This window comes from Epinephelus lanceolatus, chromosome 7, assembly GCF_041903045.1.
Source record: "Epinephelus lanceolatus isolate andai-2023 chromosome 7, ASM4190304v1, whole genome shotgun sequence".
NCBI lineage: Eukaryota > Metazoa > Chordata > Actinopteri > Perciformes > Serranidae > Epinephelus > Epinephelus lanceolatus.
The window spans coordinates 24,468,658-24,495,293 of record NC_135740.1 but is presented as its reverse complement, the minus strand read 5'-3'; the positions used below and the strand labels follow the sequence as shown (position 1 = coordinate 24,495,293).

The 26,636-nt window shown below is 39.2% G+C and overlaps 1 protein-coding gene across 1 annotated transcript in view; it reads left to right on the top strand.

Annotated features, from left to right (window-relative positions):
- The window catches only part of LOC117260872 (protein diaphanous homolog 1-like), a 54,080-nt gene that overhangs the window by 15,713 nt on the left and 11,731 nt on the right, over positions 1 to 26,636 (top strand). Inside the window, exons 2-13 of the mRNA XM_078169639.1 lie at positions 14,446 to 14,472; positions 15,287 to 15,451; positions 16,476 to 16,577; positions 17,398 to 17,528; positions 19,658 to 19,741; positions 19,838 to 19,901; positions 20,400 to 20,539; positions 20,860 to 20,965; positions 21,152 to 21,262; positions 21,508 to 21,626; positions 23,123 to 23,239; positions 25,676 to 25,791. Of these exons, the coding sequence (XP_078025765.1) occupies positions 14,446 to 14,472; positions 15,287 to 15,451; positions 16,476 to 16,577; positions 17,398 to 17,528; positions 19,658 to 19,741; positions 19,838 to 19,901; positions 20,400 to 20,539; positions 20,860 to 20,965; positions 21,152 to 21,262; positions 21,508 to 21,626; positions 23,123 to 23,239; positions 25,676 to 25,791 (1,282 nt within the window). The remainder of the gene's footprint in view (positions 1 to 14,445; positions 14,473 to 15,286; positions 15,452 to 16,475; positions 16,578 to 17,397; positions 17,529 to 19,657; positions 19,742 to 19,837; positions 19,902 to 20,399; positions 20,540 to 20,859; positions 20,966 to 21,151; positions 21,263 to 21,507; positions 21,627 to 23,122; positions 23,240 to 25,675; positions 25,792 to 26,636) is intronic.

Genomic DNA, 26,636 nt, shown 5'->3' with positions numbered 1-26,636 from the left:
CCATGTGTGTTTGTTGTTGAAGGGAAAAAAAAGTAAATTTGCGTTGTTGTACAACGTAGTGCGTTTATTCTGAAAGAGACTTTACGTAAATGGTAAATTTCCTGTGAAAACGGACATGTAACATGAAGGAAGAGAACTTGACATTGTGTCCCAAAAATGCCAGCAACCCACGCACCCAGGGTACTTTGCACATCGTATGTAAACGTGGAAAGACCATGACCAAAATGTCAATATGTGAAGAGGTCAGAGTAAGAATGTGTTGGTTTGGTGCAGTGCATTCTGGTAGTTGCAGGTTTTCTGCCTCTTGAGCAAAAGTGAATACCGCAGCCCTTTTCCTCTGTTTTCTCTGGTCATATATCACCAATTTAGAAAGTATATGAATTGTTCTGCTGCAATGAAAGCCTTTTGTGAAAAGACCATTTTCCAGCTGTGAAATATTTTAAAAAGAGCTTCAAAATGGATTTAATGTTGTTAAAATTACATTGTACATTGACATGAGAGCTAATGTAATGTAGGTACATGTAGTTATTTTGTTGCTACCTCCCTTTTTTTACCCAGGTTGTATGTGGTCACTTCACAGCCTCAGTTGTTATTTAGGTGATGGCTTATATTTATTAATAGTTTACAGTATACTCACATCTATCTTAATCAGCTACACATGCAAGTCTGTGATTCAAGGTGTTAAGCTCCTGCCAGAGTTTATATTGTGGCTCTAGTAGACAGTGACACACCAAAACCTGTAAAGAGACAAAGAGAACCTTCGTTTGCTCTTCCTCCGTAGCTTCGTGCAGTTTCTTTTTTAGGCAGTTCTCATTACTTGTGGTGTAAGCCTGTCTTAGGTAATGGTATGTAATGAGCTAGTTGTTGTTGGGCCTCTAAGCTACCGTAGGAACAAACCCTGTCTCTGTCTCTGTTGATTCAGAGGGCTGCAGTCATCCGTAGGAGCAGTTGATGATGCATGCATATCAGCTAAGTCTCTGTGTGCTGCTACAGTGGACTGAATATGTGAGGGTATGAGGGAGGTAGTGAGAATTTGTGTGTGTGGAGACACTTACCAGTTCTTGTGGTAATATGTAGGTGAAAGTTTGAGGTTTATATACAGTATGCGAACTTGTGTTTGTGTGTGAGGGATGTTACTGCAAAGCACTCTGATGGATGCTGCACTTCACTTGTGAGCAGGCGATGTGTGTAGGTGGAAGTTTAGATGTGCTCTGTGGCAGCCACATCACTTTTAAGACTCTAGGCTTCAGGATACAGCCGTTATTTAAATGACTCTGAAGGCCCAACACCTCACTACCAGTTTATTTTTTTTAACTGTATAGAGATGACTGTTAGAAGTGCAAAGAAACCTGAGGTCTGTGAAGCGTGCAGTCATGAAACAAGACGGCTTACAAAGGTAAAGTTTGTTTGGAGGCGTTACAGTGTCAGATTAGGTGACAGCACTGGCAGTGATTCAGGGGAAAACTTTATTAATGCTCAAACAGAAATGACACTGTCAAGAAATATGAAAATGGCTGTGGCATAATGCACTTATAGAGTAACTCCACCCAGTCTGCTTGTATTGATGGTTTCATCATTTTGTATTTTGTGGTGACATTTAAAGTGAATGTATTAAGTTTTACTGTTAAACTCTGGTGTTGCAACTATGACAAGACATTGCTGATGAAGTGCTTTTTAACGTCATGATTGGCTGCGACTTTGAATATAGCCGATAGAACGATTTGTGAATATCAGATGTTAGCTGTAAATTTTTTGTAATTGGCATTTTTGTTTACTGAATGATGAAGGATCAAACAACCTCTTTCAAGCTTTGTTGTTGGTGATGATAAACTAACATGGCCTGTGCTGTTGGTATTGCAGAGAGATCGAGGTGGGAGTTGTGGGTTGACCATATTATTTTAGTGCTGCTTTTGATTTTTCCTGATCCATGTAAACATATGGGTGAGTCATCCACGAGTGAGTAAATATGAGTTTACATGTATTTGTTTTGGTGAAATTATTTATGTTTGTAAAACCTAAAACATTTCTCTGTGAAATTAAAATGCATGTTTTCAGAGTAAGTTCTGCATATTTGCAAAGCGCTCTCAGTTTTTGTGAATATGACTTTACACAACACAAATAAAATGTGGATAATGAGATATTTGCAGACACATTTGTGGATTGTCTTCTGTAGGTTACAACTATTAAAGTCTAATAAAAACCTCCATAACTCCCTTTCTCTCTTGCCATCTGTGGGCATAATTGAATTGTGTTGGTAGTTCAGATCGACTTCCTTTAAATATCTCTGTGAGTGTTCTGTAAAACCCATTTGTAAAATCCTGCTCTTCTCCAAATTATAGGCTTAATCTTGTGCTGTTGTGTCTTAGACTGGTGTTGTTTAATGTCCCTCCCCCCTTTCATTTCCAACACAAAGATTTTCACAGTTGGTGTATGATGATTTATCTTTATTTGCTCTCCCACAGTACGTGGTATTACATTAAAGTTTAATCTGTGTTGTTCATTATTATATCATAGAGGCTATTATGGGATATAGGTATTTATCAAAATATATTTACATGGTGGCGAAAGCTGTGGCTGGAGGCATTATGTTTCGGGTTGTCTGTCCGTCCTATTCTCAAGAACGCAACATCTCAAAAACCTTGAGGGAATTTCTTCAAATTTGGCACAAACATCCACTTTGATTCAAGGATGAACTGATTAGAATTTGGTGGTCACAGGTCATGGTCGCAGTGACCGTGACCTCGTCATTTTGACCTCATAAAACATGTTTTGGCAACTCTGGAATTCATATGCTGATCATGTCAAAATGTCACACAGATGTGTAATAGGATAAAATGACGAAGTGGTGACATTTTATATCCAAAAGGTCAAAGGTCAACTTTACTGTGACATCATAATGTTCTACCAAAACACTTTTCTGGCCATTATTCAACATCATAACTCAGGTACAGAAGAGAAGACATTTGGTCAGATACTGAATCGGTGACACTAATCTTAGTTGCCCACCTTGAAACTGTGCTAATGGTATAGATCTTCTCTGCTGCCTGGTGGAAGATGTATGCGAGGCATCCATGTTTTCACAGACATAAATGTAAAAGATAACTGCAACTTGGCAGATTTGCAAAGGCATGCAACTACACGTCTGTAATTCTAGTAATTCTTGTTTTCCCATAATTTAAGCAGAATGTATTTGAAATGCAGTTAAAGGCTTTATGATTGTAACTGCATAATGCCTGAGGGTGGAGAACCAGTGATATATACTTTATAGTGATTTTGAAGGCAGTTTGGTTCATATGTGGTGGAAGGTAAAAGGTAAGCACACGGCATACAGCTAAGCAAAATGTGAATCTGTGAGTGTACGTGCATGTGTGTGCTGTTTAGTCCATTTTTAATGACACCTGCTGTACAACTTTTGTTTTTCGGCAACAGGTTCAGGACTTGGTATTACTTACTGGTAATCCCCATACAGTTAGAAAGTGTGAAATGTGTGATTGTCCAGGAGCCTGGAAGTAAAAGCCTTCTTCATTTTCTTCAACAATATTTTGTGACCAGCTGCTGGATCACTTCTATGGCTTGGATCAGCATAAAAACTCATTAGTACTATTGATGGGCAAAATTCTTTTTTCTTTTAGTAAAAAATAGTGGGGTCAAGCAACACTTGTTAGAATTTTGTAAATACATCCAGCATTTGTAATCTACTCATTGTGATGCAACATTTTGTTCCCTATTGTTATGGAGAAACTGTTGTTGTGGTGCTGGTTGTTGAGATTATTTAATAATAAAAAGTGATATGTAGAACTAAGGACCTGTATCCACATAGCGTTTGTCTTCAGCAGCAAAAAGGGATTGCAGGGCGCAGAGTGTTTTATCTCAGCGCTTCATAAAAAAGGTTTCCCCAGCCCTTTTTTTTTTTTTGTAATGGCGCGCTGTGTGTGGATTTTGTTTCTATGACAACAATTTTGTGACATTAAAGTTAGCTAGGTAGCTAAGGCGACACTGCATCAACAGAGGGTTGATTTCACGATTAACAAAAACCTTACAATGGTACAGTGATAAAAACACAACACTCACCAGCAACCTGCAGTGTCTGCCGGCTGGTCTGCTCCCACACATGTTTTTCTGTCATTTTCGTGACAGTTGCCTAGCTGAAGAAGCGACATGACATCACCAGCACCTTTCTGAAAAGTTGAGATTTTCAACTAGAAGCACTCTGAGTGGCTGCACGAAAAAGGTGGTGTGTTCTCTACGCTCTCTCCTCATCAGGAGCAATTGAAAAAAGACACCAGCGCTGAGGAAAAAATGCTATGTGGACACAGGTCCCAACGAATATTCTAACTTTGATTATATTTTCTAATTAAATAAAAACAATCAATTGTCAAAATTAAGAAAAGAGAGAGAGATATATCGACGTTCTTTAAATAATGTTTTGTGGTGTAGGACATTATTGTATTTGTTTAATTTGCAATGTGTAGGTATGCAGCTTAGATATTTTTAAGGACGTGCTTATGTTAAAGTAGTTATGTATCTTGTTGTATTGGTTTGCCCATTTATGGACATCAGGCACAAAAAAAGGATATACGATTGGTTCAAACATATGTTTTCTTTTAAAAGTGGTAGTTAAACATCAATTTTGGCCAATTTCGACAGCCCTGATGATACACAGGCCAGTTCACTTGCAGATGTTAACATGAAGAGGAATAAGGAATGAAAAAACATAATATTTGTATATTTGTATTTAGTTTTTACTGAGGCTCCAAGTGGAACGACACAAAAATATCTAGAAAGAGAGATGCTGCACAACCTCCAGTGCTGTGTTTTGGAATCTAATGAAGTAGTTTTTTGGGTTGAAGGTTGGCTGCATGACACCAACGTCACTTGCATACAATGCAGTGAGACAGCTCATAGCCTTTCACCAATTTCTGTGAAGAAGACATTGCATTTACATGTTGAGTTTCTTTAGTGGCCAGTTGTAGTTAGGAAGTGGGGCAGGATGTTGGTGGCGGGTGGTTTATGTTCAGGTCACACTACAAGTCTTTCAGAGTCCTTAGATCTCTAAACTTTTCATGTAACACAACTTGTCTTACAATCGCGAGTCTTGAGGTGGTTGTGGTTTTCACATAACATGACTGACCTGCGACAGGGGGTTGCACACTTCAAAATCTTTCTTCTGCGTGGATCAACCTACAATCTGGTGTCAGGGGGGTGTGACTAGAAATGATCAAAGTCAATAAGTGACAAAGCAGCATTCTGAACAAGTTATTAGGGTAATAGCCTACAGAAGTAATGTGTGCAATAGTCCACCTTCCACCTTCTCCTCTCTTCTCTGTCATTTTCTTTCTCTCCCTCTCAAACACATACATACACCTTGGAAAGTGCTGCAGGGCCTCTTGTCCCTGTCCTCAACTAGTGTCTTGCATTGTCATTGGCTTTATCTTGCCAACAAAGTCTCAGACCAAATACCTGGCATGCCAGATATCTGGGGAGTGTCTGAGATGCATCAGTAAGCCTCTTGGCTTACGTGTTTGTGACAGTTTTAACATAGCGCCCAAGTGCCTACGTCTATGTTTTGTTTATCTATTTTATTTCTTTTAATTTTTATGTACTGCTTGAATTATCTCAAAGCTAAATATGGACTAGAGGTCTATATACTGTGGCTTGTTCGGCTTTTTCCTCCTTCAAGCTGTCGTTATTGTTTCGGCCTTCTGCCTTTTTGTCTAATTTTCTCAACAAATAAAAACTTAGGGCATCACATTAATTTGAAAGATGCAGTGAAACTGATTTTTTTCTTATGGCAGTTTCAACTAATACTAACCAAACAAGACTAGACACTGCTCTGTAAATTTTTGACTACTATTACATTTCCTTACTATGATGGGGTATCTGTGCTATGAGTTGTTAAGATATTGGTAAAACACAAGTGGCCCTTTGTAGGATATAATTGGCATTTTGAAAGGTGTTGCATGTGCGGCTTGATGCATTACTGGTTGTATTAGCAATCAGTTAATTAAATTGGACCATCAAAATGAGTCTATGGAACCATGGGAGGGGATGTTTTTAGTTAAATCAGCTTTTTCCTGAAGAGACAATTGCTATTCTGCTGTGAACACAACAACCAATCTGGGACCTAGGTTTATTAATTAAATGCTATTCATTTGACCTTTCATTAAAGTTTATTCAGTTTTAGTAGACAGACAGGGTGCAAAATTAGACACATGGCAACAGGCCCTCTCTTGTTTCAAGCAGAGGCGGGTGGGGGTGGTTGGGTTTTGTCTCTCCACTAACAACAGCAGACCAAGGATGGGGAGCAGTCATGCAGCAAACATGCCCCACTTGGACTGACGTACAATCATAATGTCTCTCACACATAGACAGTCAGTGCACTCAAATACACCTTGAGTCAGAAGGTCAGTGAGGCGTGCAGGAGTGTGCAGCATAGAGAAGATCAAGTGTGTAAGAATTGGAAGATTTCCAAATCAGTGTGGGGTAATGAAGAGGAGACGCTGGCCTCTGAGGGTTAGACCTCACAGCCTTGGTTAAATATTGCATGTACTATTTTGGGAACGTGTGCTCTTTCTTAACTTTGCTCTTTCATCCTCTTTATGTGAGGGTTTGCGTTTCTCCTTGTCACAGGTTGCTTGGAAGTTGTAACTAACCTGGCATATGTCAACAGGCAGGGTTCCTCTGAAAAAGTGACTTCAACACTGTTACACCCTGCTCTGAAATGGGCATCTGTGATGGATCAAAAAAGGTTATCTCACTTTTGTCTGGCTGTTTTGCTTTTCGGTTCAGGGCAACGTAAACTCTTAAAAATGGGTGGGAAGGTGTTTTTTTTTAACTTAAGAACCCTGTTCTCCACACAGCTTTGTGTGTGTGCATTACGTCAGGGTTGTTGGTCATTTCCTGCTCAGGCTCTATTCATAGGAAACTTTTCAGCTGTGGCTGGGTGTGTCCGCCCATGTACTGCTTCCCCCTGTGCGATATCATGAGTACACTCTGTGTGTAACCATGGCAACATGGTAAGCAATACAATGACAAGCACATTGCTCTGTAACTCCACAACTTTTACTGTTCAGTGTTCGGAGGTTTTCATGTATGCGGCCTTAATATTGCACCCATCTTTCTTTGAAACAAACACAGTAGGAATAATATGCATTCTTTCATTCTTCCATTACCCTCCATCTTCACCTTATTTTCCCTCCACTGCCACACACCATACACTCAGCACCTCGTCTGCTCCCTCCACACATTCATGTCAGCATCATATCCCTCTCTTTCACCTATACTCCCCACTCCACATGGTATTAATATCCAGAAATGTTACAACCCCAATTCTGCATTTTACCCATTACAAATAAGAGAACACAAACAGAAATATGGGTGCAGTAACCCACATCCATCTTAACAGACGGGTTTTCTTTGAATTTCTATACTCTGTGAAGGCATAAGATCATAGTGATGTTATTATGATTTATACATTTGATATGTGGAGACAAAAGGTTGGCAGATTAGATTCAGATCAGATTGGCAATAACCTTTTTATTGCATTTCTTTCTTTACTGTGTTTCTGTCCTATTGCAGTTCATCTTTTTTTTAGCATAACAAGAATCCCTTTCTTTCGAAGTACTGGACAATGGATGTTTATGTGTGTGAAGCTACACAGTAAGACCAAATGACAACCAAGTGAAACTGCATGCAAGGCTGAGAAACAATCAGAACAACTCAAATGTGGTACGGTAATAGACAGGGCTCGACACTAATTCTTGCCTGGAGATCTTTGATAAGTGACTAATGCTGAGAAACAAACACATATATGTAAATCCAGCTTAAGTTTTACTTTTAAAACCTCCGGTCCTTTCATTTGAACACAGTTGATTGCTCAGGCCTTTTTTTTTTCCTTCCGGAATAGTTTACCATCCGGTAGCTATAATCCGACTTGGATAGAAAATGTAAATTCGCCCAACTCTACGAGTGCCTTACAGATTTAATTGGTCAGCATCATAGCTGATCTCAGTTCTCTCCGTACTGACATGACCAAACATTCTAGTTTGTTCGTGCCATTGCTGTATAGGCCTATATGATTATTAGAAAGCTTTCACCTACTGTATATATTCAGAACATAAACAAACTTGCTTTACATTATTGTATACCATAAAACATTAATAGATTTTTTTGTGACGATGAACGTTCAAATATACAAATATCTGTGGACACACCAGTGTTGGTATCTCTCAGGAATGAAGATAATACAGGATATGAGATTAGGGCTGTGATGATAACCAAATCACCACAGTGCCAAGGTCATCTGACGCTACCGTGATGAGGTCATCACCGTCATCACTGCATTCTTTTTTTCTTTTTGTTGTTTTATTGGTTTGTTTTTGATCTGATACAATAAGTCAATGAAACATTGTGCTACTTAGGGCCTGATGCAGCCCCACTGTCTACATTCAGAACTATGTAGCCTCCCTCCATGTCCCTCCCACAGCACTATCTGATTGGTTGCACATCACAAGTAATAGCCTGTCAACACTGATGGCTGCTATGCCACAGGTGGCAAAGACGGAGACTGGAGCTGCTCTGGTGAGTGAGCCAACTTGGACCTGTTTGTCGAACTTAAGATGGCAGATATTACTGAATTTTAATAAACACCACAATGTCTTATACTGTAAACTGCTGTACTGAGGCGATATGTTGTTTTTTCGCTGCGTTAAGAAAAAAAATCCATACTGTCAGAGCCTATATAAGATTGACATAATACAATAATGATGGGATGCTATTCAATTAATTGATAAATCTAGCCCTAAGACAAATACAGAATATGTCACATCCTTATCACATTTGCAATATCTGTCAGAAAAATCACATTTTCCACCTAACGTGCAGCCCAGCCATTACCTTAGTGTGCATCAATCAAATGATCATCTGACAGAACTGTCGGTGCTTCACTCATTTGCCTGTAAAAGTGGCCACTCTGCTTTCTGCCAGTCTGCATTTACTTAGTTTTCACTCTTGCTCTGATTTACATAATCTCTCACCACTCCCAGGACCCGCTCCTTAAATATGTATGCACAGACAGGTGCATGTACGCACACACACAGAGAAACATCAGCAACGCTGTGTGACTGTCTCATTATATCGCTGTCACAAGCCAAATGCATCTGCTGATTTCGCGGTCTCTTCAGCTGTCTAGTTGTAGAGGCAGACATAGAAGACAGACAGAGCCCATTTCCTATCCTCCTTATTTTGGTGCTGCCTTCAAGGCTGCGTAATAACGCTCCCTTTGGAGTGTTTATTGTATGTGCGGCTGTTTGTGTGGGTGTTTTGTAAAGAGCTTTGCATTGGGACACTGGAGGGAGTTTTTCCCCGCACAGAAAATTACAAAGTAGCAATCAGTGCACCACTCTTGATTTCTTACTTTTGTAAACCTCACTTGCAGTTGTGCAGTTTTAATTTTCGTTTAAACCTTTTAGCCCTTATTAAAACGATCATGCATATTACAACTTAACTAGCTTTTAATGTTGGGAAGCTTTTGTTGGGATTTAGACCTCCAATTACCAATTTCCTGTGGGAACCCCAAGTAATATTGGACAAGTCTATAGACAATACAGTACAGTTGAACATGCCTATCCTAAAAATAATGATATCATTGAATTAAAAACAAAACACTAATGCTCCGAGGCCCCAATGGTGTCAGATTAAACTCCTCTTTTTTTAGTAACTTTGGATGCTGTGACACATCCATTTGGCTGAACCTAGCTACTGTTTCAAGCCTGCTGCTATCTCAAGCCACCTATGGCCACTATGTAAAAGTTGCTTACTCTTTTGAGGTGTTGGTGGCTTGATCTTCACCCAAACTGTAGTAAGAGGGAGCCTGTCGCATGCACCACTTCAACTAATCAGCTCATTGTGGCTGATTAGATGAATCGGCTCATTCAGCTGGCAGTTTGTTCTTGTGGAACCCCTCTGCATTATAATTGAGTTTGAGTTTCTGGGTTTGGTATTTGGACAAAGTCAGTGAAAAACTTTCTGAGCCCAAGTGGAGGGAGCTCTCATTATTCAATTATGTTGAATACTTTTATGTAATAATTATCTAATCATTAGGTCTGTAAGAAGTCTCAGAATGGTTAAAAAAAATCCAATTGCAGTTTCACAGATCCCAAAGAGATGTCTTTGAGAAGCTGGAGTAAGCACACGATCTGCAGTTTGTATTATCGTCAAAGTAGTTGTAATTATTTTGGTAGATCGGCAGTCATAATTCGATTAATCGATTAGCTGCTTATTTTAGGCTTAGGATGAAATTGAGAAAACGGCACACTACTCCTACTGTGACTAAAGTGGTCATCTGTAGATTAATTGCCAAACATTAATGAGATTATGTACTTTTGTTCCACTTGTGTGACTGGTTTTCCCCTTGTCGTTCACAAGTATGCTGGTATGCTGCTACAAAGGTTACTCAGTTCTTTCTGTCAATTTTAATAGCATCAGTTTGTCGAGGCATAGCCTTTCGCACCACAGACTGAGTTGATTATTTTTCAGTGTTGTGTTAAGGATCAATTTAGCCGACACACACATTCAGGGAGATTTTTATGTTGGCATTATACTTCTGAGAATAGCATGTATAGCAAGGGTTTGGGAGTAATTCAGTATTGTAGTGTATGGACTGCCAGTGGATTATATGATATATGATTATATCACGTAATCATTTTGCAAAACTGCCGTTTAACGTAATAATTTTAGGCTGATTGTAATTAAAAGATAACACTAAAGCAATTAAGTTTAAGAGTTTAAAGAGTTTTGTCTTGTTTAGTACTGAACAGTGAAAAACAGTTCATTGCACTGAATAACAATTAGGTTATTTGATACATAATTCTGCATTCATTGCCATATTGTGATATGCTGTGTATCTGAAAATTATTTGTATAGTATTTTGGTATTAATTTCAGCTATACCTCCCAGCCGTGTGAATAACCAATTAGTTCTTGGATCATAGCTGGCTCTGTCTCATTGATTTAACAGAGGCTTTGTTGGTACTCAGAGCAGAAAGTGGTTCTGAAGCGGTTCATTGTTGCCTTTATGGTTCTCCTCAGACAGAAAGACAGTACTTATAGGCCCATTTCACCCCCTTAAAGACAATCCTTGCTCAAACACCGTGGTTACTTTTGTATATGAGTGCATATAAATGTACTTGTGGGTTAAAAAGCGGAACTTTACAAATTCACAAATGGTTTTTGTCTCTTCCTCTACCCTCTATCTTGATCACTGTCTTCCTGACATTTGTGTATTCAGTTTCCCGTGCGATTACCCAGAATCCACTTCTGCCTACTGTCAGCTGTTTACTTCTGTTCTGTGGGCTAAGTAGCACCACAACATTTGTGTGCATGTGTTTTCTGCCCATATCTGTGTGTGTGCATGGGTTGAGGGTCTGTTATTTAATGGCAGCTGTGCAAGCGGAAACCTCCGTCTCTTGAGTAGTCTCCCCCTAATCAGACTGCCCTTTTTCTCTCTGTCTTTCTTCCTCCTCTTTACCTATTCTCCTGCTACAGAAAAATGTTCAATTAACTCGTCCATTTGTGGCCACCCATGTTATTGTAGGCATTCTTAAAAGACGTCCCTTGACAAGGGGACAGGAAGTCCTAAAGACTACACTAATGTTGTTACAAAATCCATACAGTAAATGTTCAGCGAAAAAATAGGTACAAAAGGCCAATTATCTACATTGAACATCTGTAAAAAGCTGTAAAACTGAAACAATAAGCCAGATTTGCTTCATGTACCCCTAACTCAGTGCCATGTAAAAGCAGCAGGTGACTAAAAGATGAAACAAACGCAGCACAACTGGAACAAAAGCTTTCAAGCGGCAGAGCTCACCGCAGCCTTGACTCATTTCATTTCCTCGACTTCATTCATTTGATCTGATTTATTTGGATGTGAACGCTGTCAGCAGGCTTAAGCACGCACACACACACACACACACACACACACACACACACACGGATCTAGGGAAAAATACTGATGGAAAAAATCATTGGCAAATTTTGGATCCTGAATTATTTCTGTAATACTGATGGAAGTGCAAGCCTCAGCTGTAAGGCAAATATTAGAGGAAGCTTGATAACTGTTATATTGAGTATCTCCTGATACTAATACCATCTGACACTAGTTTGTCTCTCTGCAATATCTTTCAGTCTAAGGTACTGAATAGGTGGTGTTGTGTTTGTGGCATTGTGCATCATGCATTTAACATTTCAATTGCTGCCACAGAACTGTAAACCATCAGGCAAAACATTCTGACTTGTTTAACTTTGATTGTCTTTACATTGTCCTGTCAGATTTATTAATGGCATGGGAAACATGACTTAGCTACTGTGTGGCTTTTTTCTTAACGTGAGTCCTTTATTATTCTAATGTGAGTTCTAATTATACTAATGAAAGACAGTAAAATGTTGCAGGGAATGTGTGAAGATGTTGTTTGTCTTATGGCAGTTGTAAGCATCCCTGCTGGGTCTCCTAGGGGGGCATTATTGGGTGTAGCCGGACACCTAGTAGGCAAGACATGTACACTCACACCAGCACATTCAACAACAGACAGAGCAAACTTATCACAATGTATTACAATTGAATTATATTTGTCCCACAGTTATTTTGCTCTGCGGTCTTTCACATGAACTGTAAATCACTCGACACGCTTTGTTTTAGAGCTCAGAGACAATGGCTAACACGTGGAGGTCAAAGAGAAAGGAAAAAAAGACAGGCTCACTCTCATAGCCAAAAAAGTACATGGAGCTTTCTCTAGAAATACAAATAACAGAATGGAAAATCCAAGGTACAAATACTGTACTGTGGTCACCAGATATATTACTGAGTAGATGATGGTGCCACTTTATGCTGTGTTTTTCACAATCTTGGTTCATACATTTTACCAGTAATATGGAACTGAAGGAAAAGTAACAACATTATATTAACTACCTCTATATACTGCCTTCCAAAGTAATGCTTTACAACTTTGACAAACCCTGCTTTCACACTACTGCGAGGCTCATTTATTTGTGGGTGAATTCGATGTAATATTCTTTATTTGGGACTGGAAAAGTTCAGTGTCTTGAATTATTAAAGTCATGGTATTTATTGTTTTCACTTTTGATATAGACATAAAAATCTACTTTGTCTTCATTCAAATATTATTCAATTTACATTAATTTAATACAATCAAAATGGGTGACTGTCGTATTATTTTTGAAGCTCTATTCACAACAGATAGTTGATAGATGGGATGAAGAAGGGAGAATGTAGCTTTACAGGAACAACCTGTTATTACCTTGTAATAATTTGATTGTGGACAAAAAAGTTCCCTTCTTTTACCCCATACCTAAATTACCAAAATTCTTACATACAGCATCAGTGTTTTCTATCATAATAATATTATGTTATTTAAATTTTCGTGATTTTTGAAATCTGTATTGCAGAGTATTGTGAGACTTTTGAATTGTTGAGTGTAGATTTTGTCTTAAAAGCTGAGCTAAACATATAGGCCAGTGCACCACAGGGGAAGAGAAACATTTGTCTATGCATGTAGTCTGTTTGTGTGTGGTCCTTTAATGAGGGACCTTCAAGAACAGCTATTCTGTGTTTGATCTTGTGATCCTTTGACCCTCACATTCCTGCAGCTGAGACTAACCCTCAAGGTTACATGCTACTTGTTGTCTTGTGGGTTGTTGTGACTTTTGCTCTACCCTGTCAAAATACATGGAAAACAGCTTGCCTTTAATTTACAAGGGAAATTTGCAGTTAAGAACAGAATGTTGATACTGTCCTTAAAAGTATTTTTCACCTCCATTTCCCCTTCACTCATTAGTTCTGTCTATTCTTATTTGAGACATTGTCATGTTACTTGCTCTGCATGGACTTTGTCAGGCCATGTGTTTGTCCAGTTTGAAAGTGGTTCTACCAACAATGGGTTTCCTAGGGGGACATTATTGAATGTAGCCTGACATCTAGTGGTCAAGACATGCAAGTGTATTTCATTTATATTGGTGCCAGTTTCCTGCCTTTAAAAATGTATTGATGTCTCTCTGCCTTTGAGTGTTTGACTATTGATCTGCTACTAATAGGTCACACATGTAATTACTTCCCTCCAGGTGCCTTGGTTACCTGAACTTTGATTCCAGCTCATTTAAATGTAGCTCTCTGTCGATATGTTTCAATGACTACATTGGGTAATAACACTGATTTATTTATAGTGTGCCCCTTTTTCCTGCTGCGAATCACTCTATAGACAGTTTCCTGGATCTGTTTCCTGTCATAAATGATTTCTGTCTAATTGATTCTTTTTCTTTCTCTCCCTCCATCTGTCTCCCCTCTTGTCACCGCTGATCCCTGCTGTCTGTTTGATTTTTTTCCTACCCTTTCGTTCCATTTTTCTCCCTTTCATCCATTGATCCTTTACAGAAACTCAAACGCCTGATTCCTGATGAGGTAGGTTTGTTACTGCTTTCACCTGTGCACTTGACTTTCTGTTGTATTGATCTTCGATAAACTGACTCACCTTTGTCCTTTAAATGTCACATCACTGTCCGTCACACAAGCCTAATCCACCATAACGTGTTTTTAAGTATGTGTGTTTTGTCCTGTGCTGTGCTCACGTTGGATGTGCATGCTTTGAAGATGCACACTGACGGCATGAAATGCTTGGCACACAGACCAGTGATGCCCTCATGTGCCTGCCACATGAGGATGCCACACTCGTACACAATGACTGATTAGTGTTTTTGAATCATTGTGGAGGGTCACTGTGTCAAAATGTGCCAAGATTGCATGTATCCAAAAGTTGACACTCTTTTTTTATTTGGCAGTAAATGATACAAAATGCAAGTTTTGGCAGTTTACCACATAAAGTCATTAAAACCAGAAGGAAGGAAATCCCCTATTGTTTGTCAAAACTGAGTCTTATGTTCTGTGCCTGCCAGTGTTGACTGCATGTTGACTTTGTGTCTCAATGTTTGTTGGCAAAAACCTCTGACGTCTCTAATCCCTAATCATCATCTCACAGTGTTGAAAGGTTTCTACTGTTGTAGAAAATATGATATCCCAAATTGATGGGAAAAATAGCCCTTTTGATTTTTGTTATTTTTCAGTCATGAGTTGGTATTAAGAAAGTAGGCCTGAATTCAAACTGTGAGTTGATGAGGGATTTTTACCTTTTTTGTGGTCTTACAGTGATGGTCACACTTTGCAGTTTTTCTCCCTGACCTCCTTCCTCTAACCTGTGTCATATTGTCTGCTAATCCAGTTGGAGCGTTTCACCAGCATGAGGATGAAAAAGGACAAGGAGAAGCCTGGCCATGTGCCAAGTCAGCGTCACTCTTCAGCTGCCAGCTATGAGATCAACGCTCAGAGTGCCATGCTGCATGATCATTCTGATGAATATGTACTGGAACTCTTTGAACAGATGCTGGTGAGAAAGACAGTAAAAGTGTGTGCGTCAGTGTGCGTGTGTGTGTGAGTGAAATATTAAACTTCTGGAGAATCACCTCTTCAGTATCTCCTCTAAACAGACATGGAAACTTATACTTGGTGTTTTCCACTCTAGGGCTGCAACTAATGATTACTTTCATTGTCAAATAATCTGTCAGTGCTTTTCTCAAATGATTGATGAGTTGTTTGGTTTTTCAAATGTCCGAAAATGGTGAAGAATGTCGAGCAGGGTTCCTCAAAGCCCAAAATGATGTCCTCAAATGTCTTGTCTTGTCCACAACCCAAATATATTAAGTGTACTGTCATAGATGAGTAAAGAAACAAGAAAATATTCACATTTTAGAAGCTGGAATCATCAGTGTTTTGACTTGTTTTTTAAACTCAAACAGACATTATCAGATTAGTTGATGAATAATTTAATAGTCGACAACTCATCGATTAATTGATAAATGGTTGCAGCTTTGTTCCACTCATTCTTAATCACTCTCTGATTAATTACACTTAATGTAGAATTACCAATATGTTTTAAAAGAAAAACCTAGCTATAATTGTGAAAGAGTTTATTTTTCGTTTGTGTTTGCTCCAAATATGTATGCTTTGACAAAATGTGACAAGCGACCTCACATTACGTATTTCTTGAAACTGCAATGTTTGATATTCTATATTAAGAGTTCCTCTAAGTAATGTCATATTATCTAATAATTCTGCTCAGTGTCTTAGCACATCAAAACCACTCCAGCTCAAACTTTAAAACTGAGCATCTGTCAGCATCTCACTGGGGGCTTTACTTCCAATTTAGGAGAGACTAGTTGAAATACCCAAGGGTAACTCTTCACAGCTATAAATACAATTAGATTCCCATATCGGTGTGTATTTTCTGTTTGTTAATGCTTGAGTCTACAGATTTTTCATCGAGCTATCTCCTTGTCTCAAAACACTTTGTTTTCCCCCTCTAATCCCACTCCTTTCTGTTTCTCCTTTCCTCCTTCCTCTTGACTCTCCAGGTGGATATGAACCTGAACGAGGAGAAGCAGCAGCCTCTGAGGGAAAAAGACATTATGATCAAACGAGAGATGGTCTCCCAGTACCTTCACACGTCTAAAGCTGTCAGTACCAAAATAAATGTTGCTAATACTGTATGCTGCAGGGAATTTGTAGCTTCATGTAGGGCCTTTTTCAGCACTGGCTAAAATCAGCACCAGTTACAAAGCGTTTTCTTCTTTACACGCCATATCGTCCAGTAAACTAAACACGTAGTGCTGTAGTACATATGAATTTTGTCATATTCACTTCACACAGCCAGACTAAAGTGTTTAAAAGCCAATTTAAAGAAGTAATTAGATCATACAGTGACACTATTATCTAAGAATGATTGCTCATACAAATGTGCAGACAAAGGCTTTTCCTTGACTGTCTGTATTTAGGGATTGCCTTTTTATGCAGTTGAAGTGTGTCCTTACTCAAGCCAAACGCTTGAGAAAGAAAATGCTTTGACTGGATTGTTATAGATGTTATACAAATGTATTCACTGGTGAAATGCAGAGTAAATGAAATTTTACAACCATCATTTGGAGGACCAGCTACCCTCCTAGTAGTTGGGTGAATAAAAGCAGCAGATGTAATATAATCAAATCTATGAAAGCGAGTAGCTCAAAGGACCTACATAACCAAGCGCAGATGGTTGCTAGCACAGTTCATTTAACTGTGAAACAAGCCTATTAAGAGCAAATCCTACACGCAATAGCCTTTAATTCTGCAAATCAAAATTTCAGATTAAGCTTGACTGTCTCCCTCGGTGCCCTGTCGTTGTGCTTTCTTGTGGAAATAACACCAATTACAGCGTGTAAGAAGACAAAATATAAATGCAGAACACAGAGCGATGTTGTGTTTGTGCGCTCACTTTGTCTGTTTGGGTTTGTCGATTAGGGTCAGAACCAGAAGGAGAGCTCCAAATCAGCCATGATGTACATCCAGGAGTTGAAGTCAGACTACCGAGACACACAGCTGCTGAGCTGTCTGGAATCTCTGCGAGTCTCACTCAATAACAACCCCGTCAGGTAAAACACACATATAGTTACATACAGATAAGGGTGTAATGGTGCATAGAGGTCACGGTTCCCTTCATACCCTGCTGTAGGAGTCACGGTTTGGTGCAGTGTGGAAAAAACACATGCATATGTTGCTTTTCATTTAATTTAAAACAGACATTAGTGCAAGTCTCAATGACAGACAGTATCCTCCAGCTGGGAACTGAGGAAACATTTAGCACCAAGACAACTTTAGTAAACTATTTTTATCGTAAAAACGAGCAACATGTCAAACATTTCTGTATTACACTGTACAAACACTGAACGTACATGTTTCCAAAGTGCAACAGGTCACAGTAGGCTATAAAACTCAGAAGCATCTCTTGTGCTATTAAATTTAAATACAAAATAAATAGAATAATAAAAAATATAATTTGTGCATTAGGAGGAGTGTTTCAATAAGTTCCACCTTGGCTACATGCCAGTGTAAATGCCAGTTGCCCAAGTAATTGCATTATCCCGTTCTGCTTTTGTGTCTAAAGGTTACTTTGGTTCCATATTACATGCATCAATCTAAATATTATGCATTCTGTGTGCGGCTGCATGTACTGACCCTTGACCCCTTTGCCAAATACACAAACTATTACAGCCCTAACATACATACACTGCCTGTGAAGATAAAACATTGAACCAGATAAATTAAAAAATTGCTCTAAATGAAATGTTTCAACCTCCTGGTGTGGAGTCCAGACCTCAATGTGAGTGGGACTTTGTGGTGAGGCTTTTTAAGCTCGGGTTAGACCAAAGATTCACAGCAAGACAAACCCATTTAGAACTAGCAGGGAAAAGTTGCAGCGGTGTGAACTTGCCCATCTCAGTTCGCCTCAAGCTGGCTGATGATGTCACCTGCGACTCAGCTTGTCAAGTCGCCAGTGGCTGGGTTTAGAACGTAAGACACATCATCTGTTTACAGTCAGCTGGTTAAGTCAGGTACAAACTATCAGCAGATGGCGTGTTCGCTTGCTGTGGCATTCTCTGACAACAGCCCTCCATCCCCGTTAAGCTTAGTCCATCTTATTTACATCCCTGCGGCTGTCACGTATCCTGGTCTCCGTCCTCATGGTCTATTGGTGTCATACGTTGGGTAGCTGTTGCTGCTCGCTGTATGGGCCCATGTCACACACACATACTCAGAAGACAAAGCACCTACAGTGTTTACTTATATCTGAAAAGCGGGAAGTTAAAAAGGAAGCACAGAGAGTCATTGCTATGGAGACGAAGCATTGTATTGTCTAGTCGCGTTAATGTAAACTGTCAGGTTTTCGGAGCGTTGCAAATGGGCACATTGCAGGTAGTTCCAAGTTTCAACTTTCTCGTCATAAATCTTTGCTCTGAGCTGAGCTTTAGAGACACTGATCTTTCATGATCACCATGTAACAAAGCTTAAGCCATTTTGCAAAGAAAAATCTCACACAGCAAAGGTGGTAGACCTTTTCAAATATGCTTCAACTGCTGCTGAAAAAGCTGCTATGGATTACTGACTGAAATGAGACAAATCCTTATGCAGTCCCTCACACAGGGGATCTCTATTCAGCCTACTGTATTATATGACTTTCAAATACAGTCCATACTCGACTGCTGATTGCATTTGACAACTTTGTCGATAACAGGCTCAATCAGTAATGTTTTCACGGTTTACATTACAGAGTTTGACCTTCAGATTTCTGGACTATTATGACTGAAAACATCTGGCAGTTACTCCTTTGTTTCAAACATTATAGCACCTGAAAACTTAAATAACTTATGTTTAGTCATCTGGTGGTAGTCTGTTTTCCAATAAGAGTGAATATTCCTTATGTCTTATTTAAGGCAACAAAAAAAATTCACACACCAAAAAAAAAACAGATTTTTCTAATATTGTAAAATTTATTTCAACCCCAAAACTACAAGTAGGTCATGCTATTAAACATGGCTATCTTGTCCATGCGGCCATTGTGTCTTAATCAAGTTGAAAGGCATACCAAGAAAACAAAATAAAATCTTCAAACGGAAATGGGAAAATAATGTTGTAAACAAAATATATTTTTAGAGAACGACAAAGTGATAAAATGTAAAAATGGTAAAAGCATAGTGGACTAATCACGGTGTGTCACTTCCAGTTGGGTGCAGAACTTTGGAGATGAGGGGCTGGCCCTGCTGCTGAATCTGCTGAGAAGACTGCAGGAAGACAAAGACGAGTACCCGTAAGTAGTTTAAACCACATAATAGGCAGTTGTACTCTTTAGTAATGTGTTTGTAATGTCCTTCTGTTTGTTTCTTCTCTCTCATTCCCCAATTAGAATGATGGGAGTGAAATGTCAACACGAGATCATTCGCTGTCTAAAAGCCTTTATGAACAACAAGGTAAGGAACATTGACTGTTTTTTTATGTGCATCAAAATGTAATTTCTTTGGTATGGGTACACATAATTGTCGCAAGTAGTTGTAAGCAATAGATCCAGTAATAAAATAATATTCATCCCATTTTATATCCTTGTTGTAGTGTAGCAATTCTTCCACTAGAGGGGGTTATGAATTCAATGTAACCAACTTTGGTCAGTTCATTACAATAAATGCAGTCATCTGTAACCTTTAAGAGTGCTTTAAGTTTTCAGTGTAGTGATGGATGAAACTTTAGGTAATTAGAAGAAATCTTTTCAGAATCTGTGTTAATCATTACACATCAGTAATTTAGCATAATGGGTGTGGTGCCTGCAAGAGACAAATTGATTTTGATTCTTCTGACATTACCACTATAATTTGAACCATGAGAGCCTGAGCTTCTTGCTGCAGAAAATAAACCTTAATGGACTTTACCTCATTTTGCTTTCTATCTTCCTATTTCCTTTCTCTCCCCTTTAGTACGGTCTTAAATCCATGCTGGAGTCAGATGAGGGAATTCCTCTGCTGGTCAGAGCCATCAACCCCAGGGTGCCTCATATGATGGTGGATGCTGTCAAGCTGCTCTCTGCCATTTCAATTTTGGAACATCCTGAGAACCTGTAAGCATTAGTAAAACGCTGACACCAGTTGAACACACAGCAATTATGGCCTTGGGCAACCAATTTGTCCCCACAGTTAAAGTCTGCAGTGTTACACGAAGTTATATTCTGAACAGCTCTATTGGCAGCTACTAGAAACCTACCATTGACATCAGTAAATGAACAATTGTGTATCTGTCTTTTTTTCCTTCTTTCACCTGCAGCTGTCAAATAGAGCGACAGAATTTGCTTTTTAATTCAGCATTTTTTTGTATTTATGTGTTTTTAACAACATGTAGCAACATTATATATGATGTGTATAACTGTCTGTTTTTTTGCAGTCATGAGCGTGTTTTGGAGGCCATTACAGAGGAGGCAGAGAGGCGGGACATCGAGAGGTTCCAGCCTCTGCTTGCTGGCATGAAAAACCACAACATTGCTCTTAAGGTGCACATGCTCACACACGTTAACAATTATAAGTCCCCATGTTTGTTATTGTCAACAAATTACATGAACCCAGTTGCATTCAATAGGTGCAATCTGCATTGGCTTACAAATATTGTGTCTTGTAGTACAGTTATTATGTATCCAGTTAGTCTAAATCGTAAAGCTGACTTGTGTTTCTTTTGGCAGGGTGGCTGCATGCAGCTAATCAACGCCTTGATCAGCCGGGGAGAAGAGTTGGACTTTAGGATCCATATTCGCTCTGAACTGCTAAGACTGGGACTCAGAGACCTGCTGACGGTACAGAAAACACTCTCTTTTGATCTTCTCTCAAAGCGACTCTAACAACACACATTTGCAAATCCTTACTCTTCGTGTCTCTCTCACTCTTGATGCCTCTGTCTTGCTGACTGGCTGAGACACGCTCATATGCTGTGAAAACTTTTTTTCTCAACTGTCCAAACTCAATGTTTGTCACACTCTTCCTGTCATTTTCCCCCTTGCCTTTTCATCCCTCCGCCTACATCCCATCACTCTCCCGGCAGGAGGTGCGGATGATAGAAAACGAAGAGCTGAGGGTGCAACTCACGGTGTTTGATGAGCAGGCTGAAGATGACTCTGAGGACCTCAAAGCACGTCTTGATGACATCCGCATTGAGATGGAATATCCTTTCACTGAGCAAAATTGCCCCTCTGTAGAAATTGTCGGGGTCTGCTTTTTGACCTTGAAAATCTATCTACCTGGTTACAACATAACTTTGCACACTCATGGTTTTGTTACTTTGCCAGTTTACTGAGTGAAAGGAATAACCTTCATAATGTTTCTTTATAATAAAAGAATGACTACGATTCACACAGATAGGATGTAGAATTATATGCATTTATTCCCTTCATTATAAAAATTAATGAATGAATTGACATAAAATCAGATCGCTCCCTTTCTTCCCAGTTATCAGCCTGACCACTCACTTTCTTCTAAGACGGATGCAAAATGAATATTTTCATACTGATAAGCATAATCTTTTAGGCTCCAGGGACATTGTAACCCTGTGTGAACTTTTTTTTAACATTCAAAATCCGTCTTTGCCAATTAGCATGTCACAGACATCTGCTGCCCATCTGCACTGCAGTAAAGAACAGCAAAACATCAAACATCCAGCCACTGATGGACTTTGGCTCCTAAGTATCTGTTTTTGTTATCAGAGCTGAGTCAGGCCAATTAGCTTCACAACAACAAAACTACATAGTTAAGTGTCAGTTTCTTCTGTTATATGTGGACTTGATGGTTTATTCTACCACACTTCTTATAATTATTTTATTTTTTGCTTCCTTTGTATTAAACAAACACATATATGACAGGAGATTGTTATTAGAACTGCCATCCAAAACTTTCATTTGACAGCATTATTTGAGGAGACTGGGTTAAAAAGCAACAACAAAATCACACATGGGTGGGGGACTGCCAGAATATCAGTTAATAATAATAGTAATAATAATAACTTTATTTATATCGCACAATTCATGCATTAAATGCAACACAAAGTGCCGAACATATAAGACAATCAATCGACAATCATTTGTGATAGAGAAAAAAAAGATAATAAAAACATACAATTAAATAATCATAATGAATAAAAAAGAAAAGAAAAAGTAAAAGTTAGTTAAAAGCAGTAGTTAAAGTTAGTATCATGCTTCTACAACTATGATATATTGTGAACACATTATCTGGCCACTTTTATGGTGGGATAACTGGACCTTTAACAACTTTATTCTATGCAAATATGATTTATCCCTGTAAAATCTGAATGTCTATAATGATCTTGTCCTGCTTGATAAAAATACATATTTACAGGAAAAAATGGAAACATCTAGGATGGACAAGATTTCCACAAGAAGAAAGCCCCCCTTACTGTAACAGTGTACTATTAAAAACACCTTAAAAAGGAATCTAACTAACTGCTGTTAATTCAGCTTTTGACATGCAGTTATAATTTTCAACACCAGGTGTCTCCCAGGAGTAACCAATACAGTGTAAACACAGTCTGCATTCCTCACTGCAACACTGTATGAACACTGAGTGCACAAATGACAACTGTGTATTGAGTTTTTAATATCTACTTCTATGTTGTATTAATTAAGCCTTAACTGCTTTTGCTTCACCGATGTGAGGGAAGTGTTTGAGATCGTAGTCAACACTGTGAAGGATTCCAAGGCCGAAACCCACTTCCTGTCCCTGATGCAGCACCTGCTGCTGATCCGTAATGACTATTTGGCCAGGTAACACATGAATATTGACACACTCATACATGCTGATACTCTCTCACTCATATGCCTGCTCACACATTCACATATTAGAGCTGATATGTTGATATGGTATTGTTTTGTGACAAGTAGCTAGATACTGTATCACCTGAGATTTACATATCACTGCTGTTCTATTATTGTGACACATAAATTGTCTTTTACGGGTAAGAAAAACTAGAAGAAGGCTAATTGTTAAAATGCTCTGAATGATTGATGAGTAGATAATAGCTGCATGCAGCGCAAGGCAAATATGCAGAAGTGCACTCTAGAATTAGAATTAGGAGGCAGAATTTGGACTCCTTATTGCAGCATCATACAGCCATATCATATATGTACAGGAAAGTACTTATGTAACTGTCTCTGGGAGTTTATTTTACAGTACCAGTGCAAGAAAAGCCCAAATAACGTAGACGAAAGGAAAACTTAAGAAGGAATAGTTCTCCCTTTTCTTCAATTCCCTCTCTTCATTCTCCTCTCCCTCCTCACAGCCCTGTCCTCCATTTGCTGTTTGTTTTCTAGAGCACCGTTCAAAGGCTGAGAAATTAATACATGCAAAGAAGTCCAATTCCATTTTAATAGAAATGAACGCCATCACCTCTTATCACCAGAAATATGCTAATGTCTCTCCCTGTGTCTCCCAAAGCCCTTGGGGGTTTAGCTAGGGAAACAGAGGAGAAAGGAGGAGTGAATAATTGAATGACAAGACGGGGGTAGAATAATGTTGAGGACAAGTCAAGAGTTGTACGCCACAGTATGTGCACATCTACACATGCATGTCCACTTCCACACTCAGCAACAACAAAGGAGGAATGCTTTGCTTTACTTAAAATTACAGGCCAAACACACAACAACACATGGAGGTGTGCACACATTTGAGTTGAGTCAGTCGTGTTTCTGTTGGTGCCTTAAAGGTATCAGACAGGCATGATATTATAGTTTATTTTTAACACCGTTTGGGGAACAAATTGTGAGAATGGAAAAGGTAGGTTGGCTCAAACAAATAGTCCCAGCTGAGGTCTCTTTTACCTCCCCTCTCCTTCCTAACCTGCTTTCTCCATCCAGGTGATCCAGTGAAACACAATAGAGGTGGTCTATAATGGACTCCTCAGAGAGACAGGAAGTGAGGGTGGGAGGGAGAACTGAAGAGTGGCAGAAAATACAGCTTGATAATTACAGAGATGAAGAGAGAAGGGAGGTGGAGGGCGAAACAATAATGGAGATGAAATTGAGAGTGGAGGTAAATTGCTAGATAGATGTTGAGAGAATGAGGGAGGGAAGTACAGGGAATGGAAGGGTTGGCATTTGTGTGGGAATGAACGAAAAAGTACCTGCCGCTTTGGTCTATTTTCATTTTTGGTGTCACTGTGTTTCAGTCTCAAGTGGAGGTGGAGGCCTGGTAATTTATCAGAATACAGAAATGCAGTCTGTGAATGGTCATACATTATAGACATGTACCTACTGTGCATGTACACAGACTGTACAGGCTTAATAGATGTAGTTTAACAAATCCAATGACACATGAATTTAAGGATTAATCAAAATGTTTATAGCCTTAGGCCTTCCAACCACCGTTTCCCTAATATACCTGATGTCTAAATTTAATATGTTCAGGCTCATAAAGAATGCCAGATTTAAAATGTAGCCAAATACAAATCTATTTCCACTTTGTCTCCGTTTTCCAGAATGTCACTAGATGTCTCTCTCGCTCCACGGATAAATCTGAGCTTTAGGGGAAAAAAAACAAACCTTGAAGTATAGTGAAGGAGTGGAATAAGTGTTAGACAAAGGCAGAGTGACTAAGAGAGACAAGGGAGGGAGGGAGACAGAATAAATAAAGTATTGAGTTTGTGACTCTGGCAGCATCTAATGGGGTCAGGGAATAAGACACCTCCAAAATTGAGTGTCTGTGTGAAGCTGGCTTGATCAGACACGGGGCGCTGGACATACACCAACACACTCTCAGGAACACAGTTGCACACAATCAATCTTTGTGACAAGAAACTCAAACTGTCATGCTCACACAGACAGCCAATCTCAGGCGCAGACAAAGACAAAGTGACAAAGCATGTGTGTTCACACATTTGTCTGAACAAATGAACCTGCTTGCTTTTTGTCAGTGCCGTCCTCTGCTCACGTATGTGCCAGATTTTTTATTAATGCAGACTGCACTGTTACTGCACAACACATACATTTGCTATAACAATGGACGCTGTGGATACAACATGCAAAGTGTGTTACAGAGTGACACATTTTCTGTTTCCCTCCAGCACCACATATTGACTCTCCCTCTCCATTGTTACCCTCTTTCCATCCTTCTCATCTTATCTTCCTCCCATTTCTCCCCACTTCTTTTTCCCTCTGTCTCCTAATCCATCTCTCTGTAAATCTGTCACTCCCTCCTTCCTGCAGGCCTCAGTACTACAAGTTGATAGACGAGTGTATCGCTCAGATCGTGCTTCACAGAAATGGAGCAGACCCTGACTTCAAATGCCGTAACCTCAGCCTCAACGTTGAAAGCTTGATAGGTGAGTTTTCAGACCAGAACGCCCTCTGTCCAAGTGTACATGGGACCTCCTGCACATCAACCGACACCCTTAAAATTTCGATTTATATCCATGCACTTTTACAGGCAATTACCAAATCGACACAAAATTCACACAGACCAGAAAAGTCAAACATTGCGGTGCAGTGCTGTGCGGGTTGAACTTAAAATCATATTTCACTTTTGGCCTGCCCCACTCCAATCACTGCTGGCAATGTCATTACATCTGCCCTATGTAATTTAACCTTAATTTGGTCATAACACATATTACATTGTGTGTTTATGTGGTTGACAAATGTGTACTTGCCAAGAAGCGCCACAGGGTGGAGCCAAAGAAGGAATGTGTGGCAGTGTGGGCTGAATTGTGCCACAGGTTTTACAGTCATAGGTCAGTGATATAAAGAGAACTTTATCAAGAGGATAAAAGCTTTATCTCAAACTAAGCAATCCCAGAGTCTGATTCTACAGTACTGTAGGTGAGATTTCTTTGTCCTCCTCCAATGTTTAAACCCTGACACGCAATGATAGATTGGTTCGATGGTAACTCTCAGGCACTAGTGGGGAACGTATTAAATACCTAAAGTCAGCAGAGGCCATTCTGCAAGCCACTACTGCTTTATAGGATAAGTTCACAATTTTCAGGTCTGTCTTAATGCAGAAGTCAGATGCCCATATGAATATCGACTTCATTTACATGCACACTAATATAATTCTATTATTCAGAATATGACAAAATTCTGAATTTGATGTGGAGAACAGTAAGATGGATAGAGATAGATAGATAGATACTTTATTCATGCCCTTGGGAATTTTTTTGTATCCAGTAGC